Here is a 26913-nt window from a genome sequence, read left to right on the forward strand (position 1 = left end):
ACCTCCTTAACATATTTCAATTTTAGCAAAAGACTAAAATTTAAATTTGTGACAATTTTTGACACTGCAGTTAGATCACAAGAATGACTTAAGTAGATCAAAATGATCACAAGAGTTTATAGGCTAAGGTATTAATAGAGTCACAATGTAATATACACATTATATAGATTTTTGAGATTTTTTTTGCTTTTATTTTTCAATGTGTCATTTGCTAGAACCTGGGATTGCCTAATTAGGATAATTTTAAGGACTAAATATCTTCAGTAGAGCTGAAATAGGAAAGATGGCATACTTTATGTCTTAGCTGACGCCCCCTTGAGGTTCTATAGTACTTAACTAATTGCATTTTATCTTTTAGAATTATTTGGTTCTCAAAATATTTGAAGTAAATGCTTGATAAATTTACCTGCTTTTTGTGACAGCAGGAAATTATATATTCTTAAAGCTTAAGTGAAAGCGAAATTACACATGCTTAGTTATAAATTTTGTTTATTTTTTACTTTTGTTTACTAGGAATAAAACTGAATTATAAACAAAATATTTGAGTTAGTTGGGACTTGTTGCCTTTGCATTAAATTTTAATCTGTAAGTGGGATAGCAAGTAGAGTTTTGAGAAGTTAAAAACACCCCAAACTCTTTAAACCCACAACTTATTGCCAAATAAATTGCCATTTTAAATTCTACTTGTAAAACAAAGACAGGCTATTATTGGCAGACCTCCATTCAAATTTCCATGATTTTGGACTCTTTTACAGCATTAGGGAAAATTTTTAAAAAAGATAGCTACATAATTTTCATTTGCTGTTCTTAGCATAGAAACACAATTTAATTTAATTCAGTAATAATTTAATTTGATGTTTTCAATTTAATCAAACTTTTTATGTATAATTGAATTCTTACATGGCAATACTTTTTTAAAAAGTAATTTTTCCTCATGTAAAATAGAAACTGATATTTCTTTACAAATATTCTATATTTCAGATTTAACCAAATGTACTGGCCCTTTCCCAAAGTAAAATTGAATTAATAAGACCTTAACATAAATTCACACCATGATTTAAATTAAGAACATTGGACCTTAAATTAAGAACCTTGGCCGGGAGATCTGGATTTTAGCTCTGCTATTAACTAAGTAAGACAGTTCACCTTTCTAAACCTTTGTGTCCTCTTCCTGTCAAATAAGGAGATTGAAGGAGATAATCTCTTCCAAGTCCTTTCTAGTTCTAGGATTTTATTTTTTGTTTGGAAAAAGACTTCAGAATATGTTTTTTAAAAAAGAAAGGAAAAAAAGAAGAAATGAAATCTTACAGTTGGAAAGGAACTTGGAGAAGAATCATCTTTAACTAGTTCTATTTGTGCCTGAATAGGAATCCCATCTAAAACATTGCCTACAGGTGGCATCCAGCCTTTGCTTGAAGATGTTCAATGAGGGAGGCTACTATGGTAGCCCATTTCACTTTTTTTTGTTACTGTTATTTGTTTCAATTATGTCCAATTCTTTGTGGCTCCATTTTCGAGTTTTCTTAGCAAAGATTCTGGAGAGGCTTGCCTTTTCCTCCTCTAGCTCCTTTAGAGATGAGAAAACTGACGTAAACAGGATTAAGTTGCTTCCTTAAGGTCATATAAACTAGCAAGTGTTTGGAGCCAGGTTTGACCTAAGGAAGAGTCTTTCTTTCTCACTGTAGGCATAGCACTCTCTCCACTGTGCCACCCAGATACCTAAATTCATTTTTGAGTAGTTTTAGTTAAGTTTTTTGTTTTTCAAACATGAATCCTAAATTTTACCTTTTGCACTGGTTCTGACCTGTTGGGACAAACAGAACAAGTCTAATCTACTTTACATATGATGGCTTCTCTTCTGCTGAAGATGGTTATCATATTACATTGAGTCCTCTCTCTTTCAGACTAAATATCCTCAGATGGCTCAACCAATCCTCATATACATGAACTCAGGGACCTTCACATCCTACTCTGGATGTGCCCTCAAGCTTGTCAATATCTTTCCTGAAATATGACATCCCACACTAAACACAGCACCCCAAATATGATCTGACCTAATCCTACTTAAAGTGTTCAGTCCCTCCACATTTCCTAATCCTCAAGTTTTAACAATTTCTTACATTCTCACTTAGAAAAAAATCAAATTAACTTAATTTTAAATTAACTTAATTGTTGAATTAAGATGTTATGCTTTAAGTAGAATTTGTCAACTAAAATATAAATATTTCACAGCTATTTTCTTTAAAGAGTTGGATTAATGGATACTTATTCCTTATATTCAGATAAATTGGGGAGTTCTAGGAATAGAGCAGTTTAATCAAATTGTCAAAATGCATATGATAGGCCTGGATGGTTTTGAAGGCTCATTTAATTTGGCTTCTAATTCTGTATAAAGAGGTGTAAACAAATGTTTCTGAGATTTCATGCCAGAGAATGTTGGTTATAATAGAGGAATAACTCTGGGCAAGAGATGAGAAAAGACTAACTCTGTTCCCTCATTTGTAAGATAATGTAAGTACTTACAGGTATTGTTCTACAGACTCATAGTGCAAATCAAATAAGATAATGATTGTTACTCACTTTGTACAGCATATTAAAACAGAACAGCTTTCATTTTTATTAATAATTAGAAAGTTGCTAATGCTTTATATAGAATATGCATGGAATTTCAGGGTATAAACCTGCTATTTAAACTAATTAGTTTCTGTTTTCATTCATCTGATATACTTTTTTGGTAGTTTCTTGTTGGGGGTCATTTTAAATGTTCATGTGAAAGAGTTAAAATTTAGCATAATAAAATATTTGTTGGATTTACCGTATGTAATTAACTTTTGCATGTAACTTTACACTATCCTTATTCCTTGAATACCTTATCCTAGTGTCCTGTTGCTAGTCATCCTTTGGCCAATCCCAGCCCTAGATCTCTCCCCTTTCCTCTGCCCCCATCCACCTTTTCTACTCTTTTTTTTTCCATAGCATTCACAATCAAAGACTACACAATTATGCCAAATGGGTCCACTGAATATTTGTTATTATCCTCACTGAAGCATTCCAGTTTTTTTTACTCTTCCCTGATGGGGGCTGTATTGTATTCTCTTAAGCACATGTCCCAAATGTTAACTTCTTTTCTCTACAATTATCTCTTCTTCTCCTTAGCTGGGAACTTTGGGGGTGGGAGAAGATGCTATTTGTGGCAAACTTCCTTGGCCCCCAATTGCATACTTCACATTATTTCAGCATCATTCTCCAGACGCTTCTACTTTGCTCTAGTTTTGGACAATGAAGCTGCCCTTCATTGTCCTTGATCTCATCTCTTTCCTCTGGTAGCTTCCTTCTTTCTTGGATCCACCCCCCCTTATAATTTTCAGAACTTTTACTTTACTGGCTTCTTCCTTGCCTCCTGAAAATATACTAAAATATCCCCTTGATTTTCACTTAGACCCTATCATCCCCTCTGGTTATATACCTCTTCTTTCCTTCACAGCAAAATCCCTAAAAAGAAATTGTCTGTACTTCTTAGCCTCCACTTTCCTGCTATTGCCTTTACTTTCTATCTCCCAATCACTTCACTCTTACCTCCCACAGTTAAACTGTATTTCACACATTTGTGCCTTTGCATAAGTTGTCTTTCCCCAACAATCCCTGAAATATTCTCCTTCACCTTTACTTCTTGGAGTCTCTAGATCTCTTCAAGGCTTAATTCAAGTGCCATTTGCTTTTTGAAGTATTTCCTGTTTCCCCCAGTTGTTAGTGATTCTCCTTTGATGAATGTAGTTTTACTTTATATATATATTCTGAAATTACCTATTTTTGACCACTGTTGTAACTATATGCCCACCCCCCCTTTAGAATGTAAGCTCCTTGAGGGCAAGACTTGTCTTTATAGCTGTATTCCCAATGCCTGGCTCTTAGTAATTATTTAATGAAGTTAATTTTTTCAACTTTGAATCAATATTTCTTTTGTTTTACTACTTCTGGAAATAAGGTATAGGCAAACTCACACCAATATTAATAAAAAAAAGCTTATTTAAAATTTTGCTTTTAAAAATAAAGTTTTTACAAGAACTATATATTTATAAAAGACCTGCCTTTTAATGTCATTAGTGGACTAGCTTATTGATTTTCAAAGGCTACCTGTATCTGCAATTCATTTGGGATAGAATAAAAGACTGCGCTGTTAGAATCCAGTAGTACTTCTGTAGTAGACCAATTTCATAGTATTCTGGTTCACATACCCAACCAACTTGCTCTTTGATCTGGGCAGATTTCATTGCTTCTGTGACAGTTATATAGGGGTTGTGGGAGAGAAGACTTAGGGTCTAACTCAAATTTAACTAGTCAGATCTCAAAATGATTTGTGTTCATGTCTCCAGAGGAGGACTAATGACTTAGATGATTTTCAGATTCCATTCATACTTGTTCCATTCATACTTTCTGTTCTAATTGTTTGCTATTATGTCTATGCTGGCAACCTCTGTCTAGAATCTAAGAACTTATGTGTTTTCTAAAGTTTACTCCAGGCTATGTGTATTGCTTGTTGTATCTGCTATTAAATAGAATTTTCTTGGAGATGTGTAACAATTTCTTTATTTGTCCTTTAAATTTCTGTTATAGTTGGTATATGAGTTCTTCTTAAGATTTTTGGAGAGTCCTGATTTTCAGCCAAGTATTGCAAAGCGATATATTGACCAGAAATTTGTACAGCAGGTAAGGTACTCTTGTATTTTAATTTGTCTGATCTCTAGAAATTAGCATTGTTTCAATAAATGTAAGTATATACATACACATATACAGACACACACATACATAATGTAAATTGACTTCATTTGTTCTGTACTCCTATACATATTCCTGGACGTTTCAAATCCTCCTTCTTACCTGCCCCCCCCCCCCTCCCCAATCCATGAAGATCAGTTTAGTTTCTCAAAAACTTTCTTTAGTTGTAGTAATTGTTATCCTTGTAAGACTATCAGGATGTCCATTTTTCAGATCTGTGTTCAAATATATCCTATCATCAGGACAGCTTCTTGGAATGTAGGACTTTGAGCAAAGGGTGAACCTGCAAAATGAGTCCATTTGACATGAGTTCTCATAGTTCTTTCACATGTACAGATTCAGGTTTTGCAGTACTTCCAGTTTTGAGAAGTGACCCTTCCAATTTCAAGAGCAACCTGTGATAGCTATATGTTAGTTTTACTTCCCAAGTCAGCATGTTAGAAAGGACCAGCAATCAAATATGAGTATAAAAACAAACACCTTTCCTCTATCTGAATGTTACTTAGATGCATTTTATTATCAGGCCCCACCTGCCTATGATATCAAGAATCTTTATTCTTTTCTCTCTCTTCTACCCTCTTTCCTCTCATCCCTTTCTTTTCTATCATATAACAAATCTTCCCTCTTCTTAGCCTAGATCTTTTCATTTTTGCAAAATTGGGGCATGTTCCTATTTAGCTTCAGACTCTGCATTTCTAAACTTATACAAAGCCCAAGATGCATCATGGTGCAGTGGAAAAAGCACAAGATTTAGAATCCCAACTCTGCTACTTTCAGACCTTTGTGATGCTGGGCAAGTAAAATCCCCTTTCTCTGTTTTATATTGCCTGTCTCTAAAATGAAGGAGTTGGACTAAATGACATCTTCATTTCCCTTCCACTCTAGATCTATGATTCTGGGTCCTGTCAAGGGAGCTATAACATTAACTAAGAATTTTATATGTTGTCTAAATTAATATCAAAGACAAAGGTTTTAAGTTTTATGTTCTAAAGTACTAAATAGATAAGTCTGATAATTCAAAACAAATTTAGAAACTAGCAATCATATAAAAATATTTTAAATGTTTAAGTCCTAAGCAAAAATGAGATTGAGTACTTTTATTATGAAAGAGGTTTTTAGATTGCCTGTTTTTAGATTTAAATTTTGTTTCATTATGAAAAAACTTTTAAGTTAGTCTTAGTGACCTTTTTTATGCTTTTCTGTCAATTTCTTACTCCTGATTTATGAAGTTCCTGACTCTTCTAGGTTTTTCTTTGTTTTAAATAAAATCAATAAAATCATTCACATGATTTCATGTCACCTTTTCCAGGGCTATTTGTATTAATATCCACAGGATACTGGGAATGTTTCAATGATTTATAAAAAGGAGTGGATATTCATAATAGAATTTGTGACTTCATTTAGGGGAGGTACTTTCTGTTCAGATCTTTATCCTCCAAATAGTTACTGGAAGTTTGTGACCATCGTGTTACAGAGTAGTAAACTTCATATGCATAACTGAAGTCTTTGTTTTTATCCAGTAATTATCCAAACTTCTCTTTTTAAAAAATTGAACAATGCTATGGATAAATTATCAGCTTAAAGATTACTCATTTAATAATTGACTTAACTTACTGCATTAGTTTAGATATTCAAAAAGCACTTAATAAAATGTATAGAAATTACTATTTTATTTTAAACTGTAAACACTATATCAAATATCTTTCAATAAAATTATTCAATTTAAATTAATAGAATTGGGTTACTAAAATAGTTAGGAGACTATATATGTGTGTTATAAGTGCATTGTGTGATAAGTATTTGAAGAAGGAAAAATTTAAGACTTTAAAGGCTGAATATCTGGGTTTATAATACTGTATTAAATTTATTTGATACAATTTTTAGCTGGTTTTTCTTTTGTACATTCTTTCTAACTTACCAGTTTTGGCATCTCTCCAAAGGCCTCCCTTATTCCATAGTTATGATTTTTGCAAAGTATTCTTAAGTGAATCTCTACCACAAAGTACCTATTCCAGGTGAATAGAATGGGAAGCAGAAGCAATGTTTTGAAATTACTATGTGGCAAGTTTTAAGATCTAGAACTTCATAAAACTTAAAAGAGTGAAAATAGGTAAATGTCTGGAAGAGATATTTACATAGCTCATGTGTGTAATCTGAAAAAAGTTGGATCTTTAAATGAATAACTGGGTCAAAGAAGTTGGCTTGTTTTAAAATTTAAGTGAAATAATCTACACTTGATTTGGTATTAATCTATTTATGACCTTAACTATTATATCAGTAGAGCCTTTCATTAAAATATACTTTAAATATAAGATTGAGGATCAGGAACTTGAGATTGAATATTCTTGTTTTAAAAAAAAATCTAGCTATTTTGATCTTTTTTCTGTAAAACTAGAATAATTCTGATAGTCCTATGAGGTGATCTGGCTTCCTTGAGAGCAAGCCAGCTTCAAAGTAAGGAAGATTTGGAATTTGTCCCTCACTTCTAATCCTGAATTCTCATTACCTCCAATGCCTCCCTAAGATTCAAAACAGGCACTGACCTGTTTGCTATGCCAGTGAAATATTCAGACTGGGCCCCCTTGTGCTTTTCTTTTTAAAAAATGCTTAAATGTATAAATCTTCCCAATGATCTTGATGTTTGAAAGCATTTATTTATAAAACTTCAAAGTAATTTTATTAGTGATTTTAAATTTAAAAGCTTAATGTTGTCTAGAAACAATTTTCAAAAAGCACATCAAAAAATTTATTTAGATTTCAGCCTTGGATATGGGGGAAACTTTGTTATTTAAAAATATTATATAGATGGCAAAAAAAAAATCAGTGCTAAGCCATAATTTGGGGAGGATGGGTTTTTTTCCTTGAGAATACGGAAGAATAATTAACTTTGGTATTAAACATTTGTGTGTCTTTTCAGTTTCTTAGAACAAAATTCAGTAAAAAAGGGTGTGTGGGGGGGAGTAGGGGAAGGTTCTAGATAGTATGATCTACAAATTTAAAGTAGAATGAATTTTTAGTTTGATTATTTTTTAAAAAGTAATTTCTCAGATTTTTTTTAAAGCTCTTGGAGCTTTTTGATAGTGAAGATCCCAGAGAGCGTGACTTCCTGAAGACGGTTCTGCATCGAATTTATGGGAAATTCCTTGGATTAAGAGCATTCATCAGAAAGCAGATTAACAACATTTTCCTCAGGTAGGTTATAAGTGTAATTTATTCCCATTTTTTTGCACAGAATTTGTTCACCTATCCTTCATTTAGGCTAATTTTTCAGCATTCAGAAATCTATAAATTAATTAATAGCTGCCAGGTAAATTTTTAATAAAATGACTGCTTTGTAATATTTGATTCATATTTGAGAATCACAGTAGTACTAATATTTATCCAAATATGTACCTACCTTTCAATTTGTTAGTAGAATCATCTCAAATATTTGGATGACCTATATTAGCCCAAATACTTAAACTTAATATTTTTTCTTTTGGCTCAGAAATATATATGTAAAGTGTTGAAGATTATTAGAAATAAAGAGGATCTGCAGAAGAACTAAGCTGACTGGCTGGTGATGAAAGCCCATTTAATGCTTTTTAATGAAATACAATGGCATAACTTGAGGATGGCAAAGAGAATATAGATGGGAAAAGCAGAAGAGTACTGACTTTCCTCCTTCATATTGGGATTATGACTGAAATCTCCATTGTAGAACTGAGAAGGACAAGGAAAGAATACAGTAACAATGGGGCAAGAATAAGTCCATGATATTTCTTGGACTCCTGGATTCCTCCTCATTCCATTCTTTAAGATAATTCAGGATTCATAGAGAATCAAGGATCTTGCTTGATCTTCTATCTCCAATGTAACATATAGGGAACCACAGGTTAGTTAGGAAACTGGAAATAATATGGCCAGAAGAGCAGACTCTAGCTGTGGGGGTTCCAGAGAAAAGAGGTAAGGTAGAAAGTGGATACCAAGGTGTGATTAGGGTATTTTGTTGGATAGAGATTAGGCCTAAAAACCCCCAACATTTTTCTCACCCGCAATAGAAATTTTTTAGTATTATCTCTCTAAGCCACAAGGTAGTCAATAATTTATTTTGATGTAATTTTTAAAAAATTTAAATAATATCAAGAATAGTATCTAGTTATTAGTTTTGTTTTTGAAGAAATTTTTAATGTTTTATTTGAGGGTAGAAATCTTAATCAAATGACTACAAAAAATTAAACCCTAATTTTTCTAATGTAGGACATGAAATATATCAAAAATTTCTATTGTTACTGTTTTAGAAATGGAAAATGGGGTGGTAGTTAAATTATTTGAAATTGAACATAATTAGAATATCTTCTCCTAAAAGGCATTTTTAGTTTTTATGTCTACTTGTGAACCTACAATATCTTTCAAGCACTGCAGGCACCCAGTAAATAAATGCTGGTGGTATTGAACTTACTCCTAAATTTGGAAATCAGGTGGGGGGTAGGAAATTTGAGTAATAGGAGTCAGACTAAGAGGGCTTCCAAATGTCTTCATTGTACTGATATTACATTGAATTGTAGGTTATTTCCATATTTGTTTTGAAAATTGATTTGACAGAATCCATCCTTCCTCTTCGTTGTTGAGTGAAATAGAATATTTCAATTAAAATGGTGTTCTAAAACTGACATTCTCTTGAGTCATGATAAATACAGAGATAGGGATTCCTGGAGCAAATCCTTCACATTTAAGAGTAGAAAGAATTTAAGTTTGAATATTCTTTGATGGTGAGAGGACCACTGGTCCCCCAAATCGTCTTAATGATATCACTTTAGAGAAAACATTTGTATTCAGTGAGAGACTGATTTCTTCCCTCCTACTGTCTTTTGTCTTTTAGTTTGACTTTGCTGATTTATTTGATTAACAGTACTTTTCTATTAATTGTTAAATTCCAGGTTTATATATGAGACAGAACATTTTAATGGTGTTGCTGAACTTCTTGAGATATTAGGAAGGTAGGTGATTTTTGATATATTTTATTATTAGATCTTAGATTTTTTTGCATTATGATTTTGAGTCGGAATGGGGGATAAATTAATGCTACATGTTTTAAAATGTAGCACATAATACTTTTTTCAGTTGAAACCTTATAGTATCTTTTGGAGGTCAGACACTTGAAACATGGCCATGTAAGAAAATCTGTTGCAGGATAGACATTGTGCTTTTGAGGTTGTGGCATATTTCTTTCCTGAACCCTCTTAAAGTACCTGATTCCTTCCTATATGCCTTCATTTCATTTGGAATTGAGGGCATATGGGAGGAGGAATTAAAATGAGCTAGAGAATATTGATGGAAATTTTTACAATTAAATTATATTTTTGAAAATTAAACATCTGTTTTCTCTTCCCACACCCTTATCCCCTTGGTGAAAGGGAAAAAAAATCCTTGTAACAAAAATGTATAATCTAACAAAACAAATTATGAAGAAGGCTTTTTAGAAAAACCTGAAAAGATGTATGTGAACTAACATAGAATAAAATGAGCCAAACCAGGTGGATAATCTATATAATAACAACAATGTTGTTTTTTAATTCAGTTTTATTTCTAGTTCCAAATTATTTTCCTCCTCCTTTACCTTCCCTTAGTCATTGTGAAGGAAAGAAAAACAAAACACTTTAGAAATTTAGTTGAGCAAACAAATTACCAAGTTGGATGGAGAGGAGAGAGAGAGAGAAGGAGGAGAAGGAGGAGCAGGAGGAGCAGGAGGAGGAGAGAAGGAGAGAAAGGAGAGAAGAGGAGGGAGTAGAGAGATTATGCTTTATTCTGCATTCTGGGTCTATCACTTCCCTACGTGAAAGTGAATAATGTGATTTACCATGAGTCCTTTGTCTGATTCATCATCGTGTTGCTCAGAGTTCCTAAGTCTTTCAAAATTTTTGATCTTTATAATATTGTTATATCAATTCATGCAAGTCTTCCCAGATTTTTCTGAAACCATTTCCTTTATTTCTTTATAGCACTATAGAATTCCATCACATTATTATGACATAACTTGTTCAGTCATTCACCAATTGATGGACACCATCTCAGTTTTCTAATTCTTTAACATCACCAAAAGAATAGCTATAAATATTATACATTTGGGTCCCCTTTCTCTTTTTTTTATTTTTATTTTTTTAGATTTTTCAAGGCAGTGGGGTTAAGTGGCTAGCCCAAGGCTACAAAGCTAGGTTATTATTAAATGTCTGAGGCTGGATTTGAACTCCAGTACTCCTGACTCCCAAGACCAGTGCTCTATCCACTGCACCACCTAGCCACCACCCAAATTAGTTGGGGTTTTTTTTTTTGTTTTGTTTTGTTTTTTAGTTTTTGAAAGGCAATGGGGTTAAGAGGCTTGCCCAAGGCCACACAGCTAGGTAATTATTAAGTGTCTGAGGCCGGATTTGAACTTAGGTACTCCTGACTCCAGGGCCAGTGCTCTATCCACTATGCCACTTAGCTAACCCCTCCCCTTTCTCTTTCTTGTATCTTTTTGGGAGGTAAAAATCTAGTCATGGTATCATTGTGTCAAAGGATATATATAATTTAGTAGTATTTTTGGCAGAGTTCCAAAATGATTTCCAGAATACTGGACCAATTCATGGCTCCACCAAAAGCAACAAAGTACCTATTTTCCCATAGACCCTGTAGCATATATTTCCCTTCTTTGAAAATTTTGTTTTCTTAGTCCACAAAAGAATTACAAAGACAAACAGCTTTGAACTACTCAGAATCATTGATCAATGCATTGACCACCCACAATTCCAGAGGTCTCATATGAAACATATATAGATCCCAACTGATAAAAGGCAGTTTCTAGATTAAGACCTTTCTTTTGGATGTGGCCAGTGTAGGAGGTTGACTGTACATGTTTGTAATAGGAATTTTATTTTTCTTGCTTTCTCAATAGTGGAAGGAGGAAAATGAAAGGCAGAGATGAATTTTCTTTTGAAAAAATAAAATTTAGCTAAAAAGAAAAGATATATATTAGCATTTGGAGGTCTTATTACAAATTAAAGGAGAATTTACCCTACCTATTTATTACTGAAGAAATAAAATTTGTACAACTAGTAACCTAAGAAAAGGAAAATTGTGCCTAGAGAGTATACATATGTAATGTTGGATAAATCATTTCATTTCCTTGATGTTCATCTTCCACATCTGTTAAATGAGAGTGATGTATATTTGGATAATTTTGAGTTCCAATCATCTGAACATTAGTGAAAGCCTTAAAGGGAAACTTAGTAATAGTCTTTGTAAGGTAGCTTACTAAATCACAAATCTGTAGACTTAAAAGAAGCCATCTGGGAACACATGGAATAAATAGTTTCCCCACACATAAACAAAGACAGAATAATTGTATTTACTGCTTATATTTTTCAGTATTATCAACGGTTTTGCCCTGCCTCTGAAAGCAGAACATAAACAGTTTCTAATGAAGGTTTTAATTCCTATGCACACTGCTAAAGGATTGTCTTTGTTTCATGCTCAGGTAGGTTCAGAAAAAATCAAATGAATTAATAATATACTTTTTAAAATTATTTTTTTCAAGGCAATGGGTTTAAATGACTTGCCCAAGGTCACACAGCTAAGCCAGTATTCTGGGTCTGGGGTCACATTTGAACTCAGGTCCTCCTGACTCCAACTAGCTGCCACCTAGCTGCTCCAGAAATATACTTTTTGAAGTCAAACATGGATAGCAGAGAACTGAAAAATTTTAAGTATATTTAGTTAGCTTGTTTGTAGATTTCCCTCTAGTGTTTAAACACACACACACATACACATACTCACACACAATGTCATACAGAATAATAGAATGCAATTTAATTTAATCACTAGTAACTAGATCTTGTTTTAAAATGAGAAAGATTTGTGTTGAAGACCCCCATCTCTGATGGAATCTCTAGTATATAACTTAGAACAAACTTTTTAACCTTTTCTGAACTTTGCTTCTTAGTTCTCTTCTGTTTAAAACATGAAAGCTGGATAAATGTGCATATTGAAACACATTAAAACCAAAGTATTCATTAAAATGACCTGAAAATTGCAATATTGGTTTAAGGAGAAATGTATTTTAAAACCTTGTATTTGTCTTTTTGTTGTATTTTATTTTGTTGTATATTCATGATATATATGATGAAAATGAATCTTTGAAAACAGTACAAAATACTTCTTTTCCAAGGACTGAGAAATTAAGTAGCTTGGTTATGTTAGAAGTGTACATATATCAAGATAAAGTCTGTCAAGCCACAATAATTTCTAGTTATTCATGTTCTAAAACTGCTACAAAATTAAATATTTTTGCACATTAATATTCATATAATTGTCACTTGTATTTTAGCTAGCCTATTGTGTTGTACAGTTCCTGGAGAAAGACACAACACTAACAGAACCAGTAAGTTTATTACTTATTTTTATATCTTCAATAGACAAAATTATAGAAATGTTGTATGGTGTTAATAATGCACATGAAACTTCTCGAAAACTATGTAAAAGTTAAAACCTAACATCTAGTATGAAAGTTCTTTATTCTTGATGAAGATAGTATTGTCGTTCTATTTTGAATTGTAAATTAAACAATATTTACTAAGAAATCTCAATTACTACTTGCCACTAAAATAAAACATACAAATTCCTTTTAGGTTAAAGGTCTTGAGATTTCATAGTATTGCATATAGTTAACATGAAGTAGATTAATAGGCAAATATAAAGACATCTTATATTTTTAATTCACTGAACCCAATTGACCTTTAAGAGGCAAGCCTTGTGTTTAATAATTCGAAAATACTTTAGATAAAGAGTTTATGGAAAATAGCAGGGTATTTGAAATATTAGAATTTTACTTTATGTAATATATTCTTTGAAATGTATTTTTTTAGGTACTGAGTATTATTACTTTAATACTATCAACATAAAGCATTTTTTTATTTCTAATTCCTTTTGGAGAAAGCTAATAATACTTTTAAAAAATGACAGGTCAGAATAAAAATATTATCAAATATACTTAAGTCCACATAAACTATGCAATGTGGATATCAGTAAAATTCAGCAACCAACAGGTTATGTCTTACTCAAATCCACAGGAACATTCACTAGAATTTACAATAAGAAAACCTTTTAAATAGCTTTTCACCCACTCATGCATAGTAAATCATTATTTGTGCTGGTTTAGTTGTAAAGAAAGCTGATTTCATTTAATATGTGTAAAACCTCTTGGGGGGAGAGATGGGGTAGATTTTTGTCTCTTCCTAATGTGTTTTAAAAATACTTAATATTTACTAGGAGGAGACTACCATCTGTAGTTACAGGCTTTAATTAGGCTTCCTCCTTGTAATTTGTAGCAAGCATTTATATAAACTGAAATCCTGGTTTCCTTGTCAAAATTTAAAAACCTTTTGTCAGTTGCAAATAGAGCTCTTGCATAAAGACTTGAGACCTTTGGTGCCATTATTTGTAGGTCTTGGATAGTATTTGGGCACAATTTGTACAGAATCTCAAATCTGAGTCGTAAAGGACCTCAAAAACCATCCATTTAGCACCTAAACCTCACCAAGGCTCTCACATATAATCCAACTAAATTCCAATGAGAAGATATTATTTCTCTTTCAAAGCAGCTTTTGGATAGTTCAATAAGGAAATTTTTTCCAAAATCAAATTTTCTAACAATGTCAACCCTTCTGGAACCAAAGCGAACAAATTAAATCTTTCATGACAGCCCTTTTTTGTATTTTCACCTCTGGTCAATCCCCATGTCCTTTCTACTCTATTTTAAAATTCTTTGGTCCATTCAATCAGTTCTCATATGGCAAGACCTCAAGGCCTTTTAATATCATCCTGATTGCTCTCCTGGAGCCTTTCCAGCTTATCAGCATCCTTCATTTGAGGAAACAGGTTTAAAACAGCATAACTTTCCTACCCAAAATATGGTTCAAGGTAATACCAAATGTAGCTTCTGGAAATATCATATTGGGATTTGGATGCCTAACTGGGTAGTAGATGAGAAGGGAGAATAAATTCAGTGCCCCTCCTCCATATCTACTCGAGGGTTTTAGGCAACTTAATACTGTTTAATAGTATATTTAATTCCATTCCCTTTTCCCATAAAGAAAAACAGTTTCCTGGTTTAAAAATACCAGAGATGCTACAGTCATTTATTTTGCTCTAAGTAGATTTCAGGTTTATCTCAGGACATAATCCTTTCTGCACAATTCTGAATTAATTCAAAAAATGAAAAATATACCAATTGTAATAAGCTTTTCCTTCATGCATAAAACATTTGTGATTTTTGCTTCAGTGTTATCTGTATTAGTCGGTTGGTTAATACCTATTTCTTTTAGGAAGACCCCTTCATAAATATTAGTGGATCATACATAGATTGTTCTATTATGATCACTTTCAAGAAAAGCAAGTTTAAACTTTTAAGTTCATTTAATTTTTTTCTATACATGTCATAGGAGCTTAAAACTAGAAGGGTCATTAATCTACCCTGTTTTATGGTAGCATCTAGATTCCTAAAGAAAATTGTTTTTTATCTCCTAGAAGTATGATTTCATAACCTCTATTTGTAAGCTGTCCCATTGTTTTAACAACCCCTAAGATAAAGTTTTAGAGAATACATTTTTCACATAATTTAAAGTCTCTTCAAAATTATATTTTTTGGAAATATAAAATCATTAGCCCTCATTCTTTTATAATTTTTACATGTATGAAGACATTAATTTGTCCCTTAGTATCTTCAATTGATATTTTATTTTTCCAGTACATGTTATGAAAATTTTTCAACATTCAGCCACATACATATGCATATTTTTAAATTATATAATTTCCTTCCACCTTCCCTTCCCACCCTTCTCCCCTAAGTGGTGAACAGGTAAAAATTATACAGACACATTTGTGTTTAACATGTTTACAGATTAGTCATAAACATCATTTTCTGTGCTTAATAACTCATAATATCTGAATGTTAGACAAGCCTGACTTTAATTGATGAAGGAGATACCCTGACAAAGTTAGAAACTATGGTCATATGAATTTTGTGAACAAAAAAATCTCATTGTCTCTAAAGTTTATGCATCTTCTGATGGAGTGAAAAAACTATCAACAAAAGCATAATCTGGTAGAGATGTGATTCAACACTTTTTTCCTTTTCAAATCTTAGTGATTAGGGGGACTTTGAAGGATTATAAATACTTATAAATTATAAATACTTCTCAAATTAAAACTAGCATAGGGCCAGCTAGGTGGTGCCCTGGAGTCAGGAGTACCTTAAATCTGGCCTCAGACACTTTATAATTACCTAGCTGTGTGGTCTTAGGCAAGCCACTTAACCCCATTGCCTTACAAAAAGGAAAAAACTAGCATAAAACTGAATAGTCAAAAAAAATTGAAAAAGGTGACAGACGTGTTACAATTGTATCATAATTGAACTTGTATTTTGTAACTTTGTTCCTAAAATTTTCTCTTTAAAAATTTCTGAGAAACAAAAAGAAAAACACTGTTTATGAGAATATTGGGTTTGAAGTTGATCCACTTTGAAGACTTGAAATTGAAAATATTTGTTATTATTATTATTAAATATTATAAATTATAAATTATTAGCCTGAGGAAGAAAAGACCTGAGGTTGGTCTAGCAGATGAGAGGTACAAAAGTGGAGGAAAAGATGTGACTGATTATAGGATCCAAACTCCTTAGTCTAATAGTGTAATGTCCTCCCCACTAAAACTATAGACAAACTTTCCATCCATATTTCTTTTTTACTACTAGTTGGACTACTAGTTGTTCAAAATGAAATCCTGCATACTCTGGTCCTGCACTTTTGAAATTAATGTTGAAAAAAGGCATAAAATTCCTTGACATAAGGGAAATGTGTTATGCTAAAGTATACTGAATTGTTTCTTGTGAGATGGAATGTGTATGAGGGTGTGTGTGTGTGTGTGTGTGTGTGAATGTATCTCCTTTGAGGGTGTCTTTTAACTTTTTGAGATTTTGTAATCCTGGAAATATAAAGATTTAAGTGACATTCCTGTCCTCAAATATTTATTATATAATGAAGATATAAAATTAAACCTATAACATTTTTGTAGGTAGAATACTTTAAAAGAAAAGAAGTCTAGACTAGATAAAGTTTTCAAAGAAGTATGAGAAGGCAGAGTTCAAGGTCACCCATGAGGTTGTCCTTGAAGGAAGAAAGAAGAATTTCAACATTTGATGCCTACATACTGGTTCTGGACATGGGTGAAAGGGCAATAGCTAATCCAGTTTGACTGAAAAGTAGAGAATGCATAAATGGATAAGTAGAATGAAGTAAGGATGAAAAGTAGGTTATCTGATAGAACTATCAGAAAGATTGTGGGAGTATTAGGAGAGTAGTCATTGAAGTCAAGGAAGGAGAGAATGTCATGAAGAAAATCTACAGAAAGGACTAGGATAATAAGGAAAAAAATGCAATTGAAAGGTCATTTGTGACCTTTGAGAGAGGTTGATATTAATGAAGTGATGGTTTTGGAAGGATTACTGATCAGAGTGAGAGAATGGGTGGTGAAGCATAAGAGACATTGATCATAGGTAATCCATTCTAAAGATTTGGAACTTAATAAAAGCTGAGAAAATGTGATGATATATCAAGAGAAGTAGGTGAAGGTCAAGGAAGGGATGGTATTTTTAGGAAAGATGGAACACATGAGCTTATTTACATGCAAATGTATAGGAGTCAGAAGAGAAGAAGAATGATTTGTAGATCAAGATCCTTAAGGAGTATTTGGGCATAGAGGGGATTAAAGGCACTAGTAAAGGTGTTTGCTTGACAAAAAGAACAGCCCCTTTGTCCTTTTAAACTAGGGGAAGAAGATGGGTAAAGGAAAAAGTCTTCAAGATAGTGAGGAAAAATATAAAGGGAGTTAACAATAAGGTGGAGGGAGACAAAACATGATCTCCCAGGGGTGGTGGATTGAGAGAATTGAAGTAACCAGAAACCATCTTTTCCTTCTCATAGTTCTTTTATCTCGAATCTCTTATCTATTGAACTTTTCCTATGTGATTAATATTACAACTTGTATTATGGTTATCTGCATACTTCTCTTGCTCCAAGAGACTTGAGACTATCTTATTCATCATGTTTTCCCATCACCTAGTACAATGCCTTGTATGTAGTATGAACTGAATATATATTTATTGACCATAGCAATATTTTATTTTTCTTAAAATGTATTTTAAAGTTTGTTTCAGGGGCAGCTAAGTGGTGCAGTGGATAGAGTGCCAGCCCTGGAGTCAGGAGTACCACCTGAGTTCAAATCCGGCCTCAGACACTTAATAATTACCTAGCTGTGTGGCCTTGGGCAAGTCACTTAACCCCATTGCCTTACAAGAACTTAAAAAAAAGTTTGTTTCAATATGAAATTCCATTTTTATGCAATTTGGCTTTCTATATGTAGAACACTGAACCAGATGCTAGGCAAAACATCAAAATGATTAAAAATGAGAGATTTCCTCTTGAGTCTTAGAACTGATTTGCGGAAGGGGGAGTACAATGTATAAACAGATAACAATAATAGTTCTAAATCAATTTAAATAATTTTTAAAAATATATTTCATATATGAAGTAAAGGTACATTACCCTGCTTTATGAAGCTTTGTGGTCAATAAAGTATTCAAATTTTTGTCCTGTGCTTGAAGAAGATCTATCTAGTAGTAGTTGATTACATGGTCTTTCTATGTATATTAGGGCTCACAAAATTTGATCCTTGGTGAGACATTGTGAAACTTTGGGGGGTGGCAAGGTAATATGCAAAACCATGAAAGAAAACCATGTGTGATTTACTATAATAACTGAATAACCCCACCCCTAAGTTATGTAAAATTAATAGATGAATTGTCAATAATTCTAGATACTTGTTTTCAGGTAATTTTGACTCAAAAATTGAGAATAAAGTATGGTGCTATCATAAACATTTATATTTAAAAATTAAACTAGCTCAAATTTTTGTTCTTAAAATTAATCTTGATTTCTTTAACAAGGTCATAGTGATATTTTCTAGAAGGGAAGATGTGATATATAGTAAGTCTTTTAACTGAGATGTACTTATCCATCAAAAGCACTAATATGATCACAATGGGGTAGCATGTAGTGTGGGATAGTAGAAGAAAGAGTGGAATCTTGCAGTTAGAAAGTCTCAGTTTAATTCTATGGTTTCTTGCTTATTTGCTTGACGAGAACATTTAATTTCTTGAGGTTTTTCTTCATCTGCAAAATAGGAGTAATAATAGCTGTCCTACCAAACCTTACAGGATTGTTCAAAATACTTCAAGTGTGATAATATATATAGAAGTATGTTAGTTGTAAATTACTAAGCAAATGAAAAATGTTATCATTCATCAGATTGGTCATTAAGTAAATGTTAAAATTTTTATAGTTAATTGGTACCAATATGTTATTATACCATTTAGAAGCATAATATGTTAGATTGATTTAAAAAGCAAATTTTGCCTGCTATTGAAAAAATGTTCTTTTTCATAGGTAATCAGAGGATTGCTGAAATTTTGGCCAAAAACATGCAGTCAGAAGGAGGTAAATTTTATAAAATCTATTTCAGTCTCAATAAAGTTTGTGTTTATTTTAACAAAAAAAAAACCCCTTTTTTTCTGTAGTTGTATTTTCTCATTATAGCTAGTCTTGGGTTAGTTTGAGTACTTCATAAAAATATCTATATAGGTCTTACATTTCTATACCCCACTACTTGGACATAAAATTTCTTTGACAAATGAATGCTGTCAGAGGTGTGATTTCCAATGCCAGTGTATGTTTTATCATACACATTTTAATTGTTTCTTTTCTCATAGGTGATGTTTTTAGGAGAAATTGAAGAAATCCTAGATGTAATAGAACCAACACAGTTCAAAAAAATTGAAGAGCCTCTCTTTAAGCAGATATCCAAGTGTGTGTCAAGTTCTCATTTCCAGGTTTGGTAGCCTATTTCCAGTGAATCTATTTCATTTAAAAACTGGTCCTTTTTGTTTTCTTCTGGTTCTAACCTTGCAAAATATCTGTTTCAGGTTGCAGAAAGGGCATTGTACTTCTGGAATAATGAATATATTCTTAGTTTGATCGAGGAAAATATTGATAAAATTCTTCCAATCATGTTTGCCAGTTTATACAAAATTTCCAAAGAACACTGGAATCCGTATGTATTTTTATACATTTTCTCATTTGGCTTCTAAATTTTACTTAAAACCTAATCAGATTTGGTGCCTTAGTCCTTTCATCCCCTTGCACTCAATCTTTGTAAAAGTTTGGCTATTACTACATTTGTCTGTTTTTCCATATTTTGATCATTGTTCTTGCTGTAATTATAATTTCTTTTTAAGCAGGGATTATCTCCTACTCTGTAAGATCATAGGATCATGAATTTAATGGTGAAAGGATATCATTTAGTCTAACTTCTTAATTTTCCAAATCAGGAAACTGAGATCCTATGAAGGGATTTGTCTTGTCTAAGGTCATGCAGCTAGTAAGAAATAGGCAGGCCTAGGATTTGAAACCAGATTATCTGCGGGAGAAAGTATGATCTAGTAGAAAGATCCCTGGAGTTTGAGTCAGAGGACGTGGTTTAGACACTGATTCTATTATGCCTGCATGACCCTGAGCAAATCATTTCATCTCAGATTTCTGCAAAGAATACAGATTAAAACCTAGAAAAAACAGCAAGTAGTGGGTTGGAAAAAGGGTGGTGCCAGGGAGTGGTCTCACACCTGCTCAAGTATTCTCCAATAAGTAAGCTACGAACTGGTCCTTCCTGTCCCATCACATCTTCCTGTCATGCCAGCATCAGTGAGCAGGGTCAGGTAGCTGGAAACTGGAAGCTGGGGTGAGGGGATAGCTGGAGGAAAGGTGAACAATCCAAGACCACTCCCATCCTAGAATGGAGTCTATCTTCCCTGCAACACTACTGCCTGTGTTACATATCAGAGTGATAGAATTCTAGAATGCTGGGTCTGGAAAATTCACCTCTTCTACCTTTATTCCTGAAAAGGTAATATCTCACTCAAACAAAAGAGAACCAAAAAGCAATATTGAAAATCATCATGTTTAATTCAACCAAATGATCTCTCCACATCTTTATCAGATCTGAATTCTTTTGTTCTAGGACCATCGTAGCACTAGTCTACAATGTATTGAAAACATTAATGGAGATGAATGGCAAGCTTTTTGATGATCTTACGAGCTCATACAAAGCAGAAAGGCAAAGGTATTTTTTTTATTTTAAATAACTTGAGTGTTCATAGTAAGTGGTCTCAGGTGCCTCATAGTGAAAATATCAGTGTGACCGAAATGAGTAATGACTTCACAAAGATATACTTTATAATATTTGTGAAGTAATTTAGTTTCATTTTGAGTTTTACAATCTATCCAAACTTCACCCACAAATTATCTCTATATGTTATCTTTTTTTAATAGATTTATGCTAAGCAGAAATAGAAAAAGTATGCCATATCTTGGGAGATATATAACTTCCCTTATATAAATCACAATTTCTTCAGACTAATTTGACGAGAGAATATGCATTTCAAATGGATGCATGTTTTTATATTTACTAAGTTCAGAGTTTGAAAAACATTATAAAAATAAAAATGTGATGAACCCAAAAATGCTAGTCCAGGGATACTGGAAAGAATGGCATTTTCCAAGGAAAAGAGGGGGTCCATGGAACAATTCTGGTGCAAAGAAGAGGAAACAAGGCCTATTTTCTAACCCCAAAATTGGCACAAATAATATTTTTATGCAGATATAACATTATTATTTTTGGAAGAAAAACTATCATTGATTAGTCTCATTGGAATGCCTTTTCATGTTGTATAGAACATTATATTTTCATGCATACATTAATGTTGGTAATCGTCAATAATGCTTTTTACATACATTGCCTCAGATCTTCCATTCACCAAATACTGACCATAAACTTTACAAAATTTCATTAGTCTGATCAGTTATAAATAAAATGTGTCCAGAAAAATAATATTCATCTATACTTTCCTATCGATGATATACTTTTATAATTTCTTCCCAATTATATGTTAAAACAATTTTTTAAAGTTTTAAGTTCCAGGGATGGCTAGGTGGCACAGTGGATAGAGCACTGGCCGTGGAGTCAGGAGTACCTGGTTCAAATCTGGCCTCAGACACTTAATTACCTAGCTGTGTGACCTTGGGCAAGCCACTTAACCCCATTGCCTTGCAAAAAAAAGTTTTAAGTTCCAAATTTTATCCCTCCCTGAGACAGCAAGCAATCTGATGGAGGTTATGTATGTGCAATCATGTAAAACATTTCCATGTTGGTTATTTTGTACAAGAAGACTCAAGGAAGGAAGGAAGGGAGAGAGGGAGGGAGAAAGAGGAAGGGAAAAAGAAAATGTTTGCTTCAGTCTGCAGATAATACCAATGCTTTATTAGGAAGTAGATAATGATGTACTATTAAAAATGGTATTTGTTTTTATGGACCTTGGAATGTCAGTTGGAAGACACTTTTGAGGCCTTTTAATTGAATTTCTATATTAGCAGGAATTAACTTTTACATTTTGGGCAAATGGTTACCCAGCATACACCTAAATATCTCCATGATTGGAGTCTTCATTTGCCTCCTGAGGTATGGTTCAATCCACTTGGGGCAGTTCTAATTGTTACAACATTTTTCTTAATATTCAGCTGGAATTTGCTTCTCTACTATTTCACATTAATCCTACTTCTGCCTTTTGGGCCAGTAAGACAAGCCTGATCTTTTCTTCAGGTGACAGCACTTGGGTTACTTTAAGATGTTGTTCTTCAGTTGTTTCAGACATATCTGACTTTTCCTTGGAAAAAATAGAGTACTTTTCTATTTTCTTCTCCAGCTCATTTTACAGATGAGGAAACTGAAGCAATTATGGTTTAGTGATTTTACCCAGTGTCACATGACTACTAAGTATCTGAGGCTATGTTTGAATTTGGGTCTTCTTGATTCCAGGTCTGGCACTCTATCCAGTGGACAACTTCACTGCCCCTCCTTGATACCTTAAAGCCCCTCTTTTCCCCAAATTAGGAATCCTCAGTACCTTGAACTGATACTTTTTCTGTCAAGGATATGCAGGTCTTTGAATGTGTAACCACTTGTGATTATTCTTCCTAAGATAAGGGAACTGGAAGAGTATTTGATTTCAGTGGAAATGTGAGCTACCAGAGTAGAATTATGATAATTGTGGAATGAGAATATTTCTCATGCTTCTGTTAATACAACCTAACTTTTGACTGCCCATGTTTCACTGTTGAGTGAAATTCAACTCATTAAAAGCCCTGAGTCTTTTATATATGATTCACTGGTTTGCCAAGCATCTTAATATGTTTTAAAACTAAATGTACTTTCTGAAATTTTATTTTATAAAATTTGTCCCATTATAGCCTAAAATCTTTTGGGATTTTGATTTTTGTCATTTCCTGAGCTTGGGTCATCTCCAGATTTGTTAAGCTCAGGTCATTTATGAAAAAGTTAAACTGAACAAGACCAGAAGCAGATCCTTGAAGTATTTCACTAGAAAACCTCCTTTCAAATTGACATTACTCCATTAATCATCACACTAGGTCTTGTCATTAATCTCTCTTTGTCTTGGCATTTCCTTGACCCTACCAGTCTAGTGTTATCATTGCCTTTTTTAAAGAACCTAGTTTGGCATTATATGGCATCTTGGATTTAGAATTTAAAAGAATTTTAACTCAATCTACTCTTAATTCTAATTTTATAGATGAGGGAATTGAGGCACAGAGAGATTAAATACTGTGTTTTCAGTGCATCCAAAGTGGCTTTTCCTTTGTCCCTAATGATTTCATATTTTTCCCCAATTATATGTTAAAATAATTTTTAACATCCATTTTTAAAATTTTTGAATTCCAAATTCTCTCCTTTCTTCCTATATTGGCTCTAAATGATCACCTCTTCCTTCAAGGGTTTACAGTGGATAGAGCACTGGTCTTGAAGTCCCACAGGCTCAGACATTTGACATTAACCAGCTGTATGACCTTAGACAGGTCACTTAACCCTAATTGCCTCAAATCAAGCTCATTTCCACTCGTCCTGATTCATATCAGGCCACTGGACCCAATCACCTGTGGAGAAGAAAGCAAGACTGGTGACTTAGCACAGCACCCCCTCACAGCACAGCACCCCCTCACTCAAATCCAGTTCATGTCCTTGTCATGGCATCACGTCCCTGATGTCATGGTCTTCTTCAAGAATGAGGTACAAATATCATCACCACAAACTATCCCTTTTAATATGTTACAGAATTGTGCTAGGAATCAAAGTCACACATCACTGATAATTTAAAGAACTGTTTCTTTGCCTCTCTCAGTTGCAATAACTCAATACTTTCTTCCCTCAAAAAATTACTTATTTTTAGCATTCTTTTTAAAAATTTTGAGTTCTAAATTCTCTCCCTCCTTCCTTATCCCTCCTCCACTCACTAGTTCTCTCTCTGGAAGTGGCCAGCGTTTTTTTCATTTTGGGTTCTTTGAATCATTATCTTGTTTAGAGTACCTTAAGTCTTTCACAATTGATCGTCATTTAACTATCTCTGCTAGCATATATGACATTGTTCTGGTTCTGTTTACATCATTTTGCATCACTTCATACAAGTCTTTCCGTGTTTTTTTGGAAGTAATTCTGTTCCTCCTCCTTTAGAGAACTATGATACTCTACCACAATCATAAACTCCAATTCTTTGCTACCACAGAAAGAGCTTCTATAAATATTTTTGTACAAAGTGATCTTTTCCCCATTTTCTTTAATCGTTTTGTGATATAGATCTAATAGTAATATTGTTGAGTCAAAAGGCATAGACACTTACAATCCTATGGACATTAGTTCTCTCATCAAAAATGATTTAAAGCATTTTTCATAACTATTGATAGCTTTGATTTCTTCTAAAAACTGCCTGTTCATATCCTTTGATCATTATTAGCTTATTTTCTAACAATTTTCAGAGATCACCAAAAGTAGCTCAATAATCACATCTATATATTTTGATTTAAGGTCATTGAGAGCAGCTTTTACCATTTCCTCCTTTGTATTGCCTTTCAGTTCTCTGGGAATCATTTTTCTTGTTCTTCCAAGTCTGAAAAATAAGTAGGAAAAAAACAGGCAAAATTAGATCTTTGAGTATTTCTTTCTGCATTCTTTTAATCTTTCATTATCCATGATCCATCTACTCCCAGTAGCTGTCCAGTTTTTTATTTGATCTTTTCCTTTCCCCTCATCATAGCTTCCAGAAAAGCACTTGGGGCTATTATTAACATTCTTTACAAATCTCAGCTCATTTTGAGTTTTGTCATTCCTGACATCATTATAAGACCATCCTACTCTTTTGTATTTATTTCTTACTCCCTTACCTTACATCTTTTCCTTATGTCTTTTAGAATTCTAGGTTGGTCTTTTAAGTCTAGTCTTTTAAGTCTCTTTAGACAGTTCCTCCATTTCTTCTTTATCAGAATTATTTGTTAATTAGAGTAGACTCATTCTTTCCTATCTAACATTGCCTGAGACCCTGATCCTGCCTCTGTTTTTCATGATTTAAAAAAAGCTTTTCTATCATTTAGGAGGTTCAAGCATGATTATACTCAACATTTCCTTATCTGTTAGTGACAGCATGCTCACTTTTATTCTCATTATTTCTACCTTGGCCTCTAATGTCTCAGTGATCAGAAGCATCAAAATAAGACCTCCCTCTTCTCCCTCCCCTTCTGAAGCCTGAAATTATCAACAAGGCAAATTATATCTCAGTTGCTTTGCTCTTTATTTTAAGGGAAAAAAGAATTCGAATTGATGTCCAGATAGTTTCCCCATCATTATCACTTGGCTTGATTTTGTTTTTCATTGACCTTCTGGAACATCTTCCATTTCTTTCTTCCAGTTGAATATCCTGTAATACATTCTTTATACAAGTTTGCTTTTGTTCTCCATCATCTGTGCTTTCTATAATGCTTGTCGGGGATATTTTGTTTCTGTTCTTGCACAATTATTTATAATTGATTTAGCAAATCCAAGTATTAATGAAGATGATATTTGAAGTCCCATTTTTTATTGGGAAATTGGAATTCATTTGTCATTGGCTTTTTGAGTCAGCCAGGCAAAAAAAATGCATTAAATACCTGCTATAAGTCAGGTACTAGGGTGACAAAGTCAGAATGAACCCCTTCTAATGGAGAGACAACAGGCAAATAGCTATATACAGACAAAGTTATAGATAGGCTAAATTGGGTGTGTAACTGTAGTAGATTTGTAGATGAGCATTTCCTATAGAAAAGACAGTCAAGTCTCAGAAGTCATTGCCCCTAAAGCTTGATTTTGGGGGACTATGACAATGAAGAGGATCATAAATACTGATTTGTTGCTTGAGAATGATATCAATGCATTTTATTTGGTAAATAAAAGGAATCAAATGCTATATCGAATGATTTCCCATCAGTATTAGATTAGTATGCATGATACGTTTCTCTTAGAGCTGGTCTAAATACTTTTGATTGCAACTGTTTTTGATCTTTTCTGCAGAGAGAAAAAAAAGGAATTGGAACGTGAAGAATTATGGAAAAAATTGGAGGAATTACAGTTAAAGAAAGCTTTGACTGAAAAGCATAACAGTACTCACAGTGTACACAATGCACTCAACAGTACAAGTGCCAAATAAATGAAATGATGACGACTTCTGCTTGAAAGGCAGACTTTTTTGTACACACTTTTTTGAAATATGTAAAAATTTGCAAAGGAAAAACCTCAACAGTATAATGTAATTAAAAAGCCAATTTTTTTTTCTGGCATCTGTAAATGAAAAATTTGTGGACTAAACATAGCCATATGTTACATCATGACCACAGTATATTGTAACTTTTTTGTCTAATCATTGATTTATTGTGTCACTTCTGAAGTTTCACAGAAATGAATGAATTTTTATTATACATGATATGAGTGAGATAATTATGGGAGTGGTGAGAATTATGACTTGAATTTTTTTTGATTGTGTTGCACATAGTTGTAGTAGTCTGCTATGTACATTTTTTAAATGTGCTTTTCACATTGCTGCACACCTTAGTTGAGTTCTAGGAAAGGCAGTTTTTCCTA

The 26913-nt window shown here is 33.0% G+C and overlaps 1 protein-coding gene across 3 annotated transcripts in view; it reads left to right on the forward strand.

The window, feature by feature from the left end:
• Window positions 1-26497, forward strand: part of PPP2R5A (protein phosphatase 2 regulatory subunit B'alpha) — an 85712-nt gene extending 59215 nt beyond the window's left edge. For all 3 annotated transcript variants that reach the window (XM_074222617.1, XM_074222616.1, XM_074222615.1), the window contains exons 4-13: window positions 4615-4707; window positions 7838-7968; window positions 9696-9755; window positions 12163-12271; window positions 13121-13174; window positions 19293-19343; window positions 19616-19735; window positions 19829-19956; window positions 20920-21021; window positions 26347-26497. In XM_074222617.1, the coding sequence (XP_074078718.1) occupies window positions 4615-4707; window positions 7838-7968; window positions 9696-9755; window positions 12163-12271; window positions 13121-13174; window positions 19293-19343; window positions 19616-19735; window positions 19829-19956; window positions 20920-21021; window positions 26347-26482 (984 nt within the window). In that variant the 3' untranslated portion in view covers window positions 26483-26497. The remainder of the gene's footprint in view (window positions 1-4614; window positions 4708-7837; window positions 7969-9695; window positions 9756-12162; window positions 12272-13120; window positions 13175-19292; window positions 19344-19615; window positions 19736-19828; window positions 19957-20919; window positions 21022-26346) is intronic.
• The last annotated feature ends 416 nt before the right edge of the window (window positions 26498-26913 follow it).

This window comes from Macrotis lagotis, chromosome 2 (assembly GCF_037893015.1).
Source record: "Macrotis lagotis isolate mMagLag1 chromosome 2, bilby.v1.9.chrom.fasta, whole genome shotgun sequence".
Taxonomy (NCBI): Eukaryota; Metazoa; Chordata; class Mammalia; order Peramelemorphia; family Peramelidae; genus Macrotis; species Macrotis lagotis.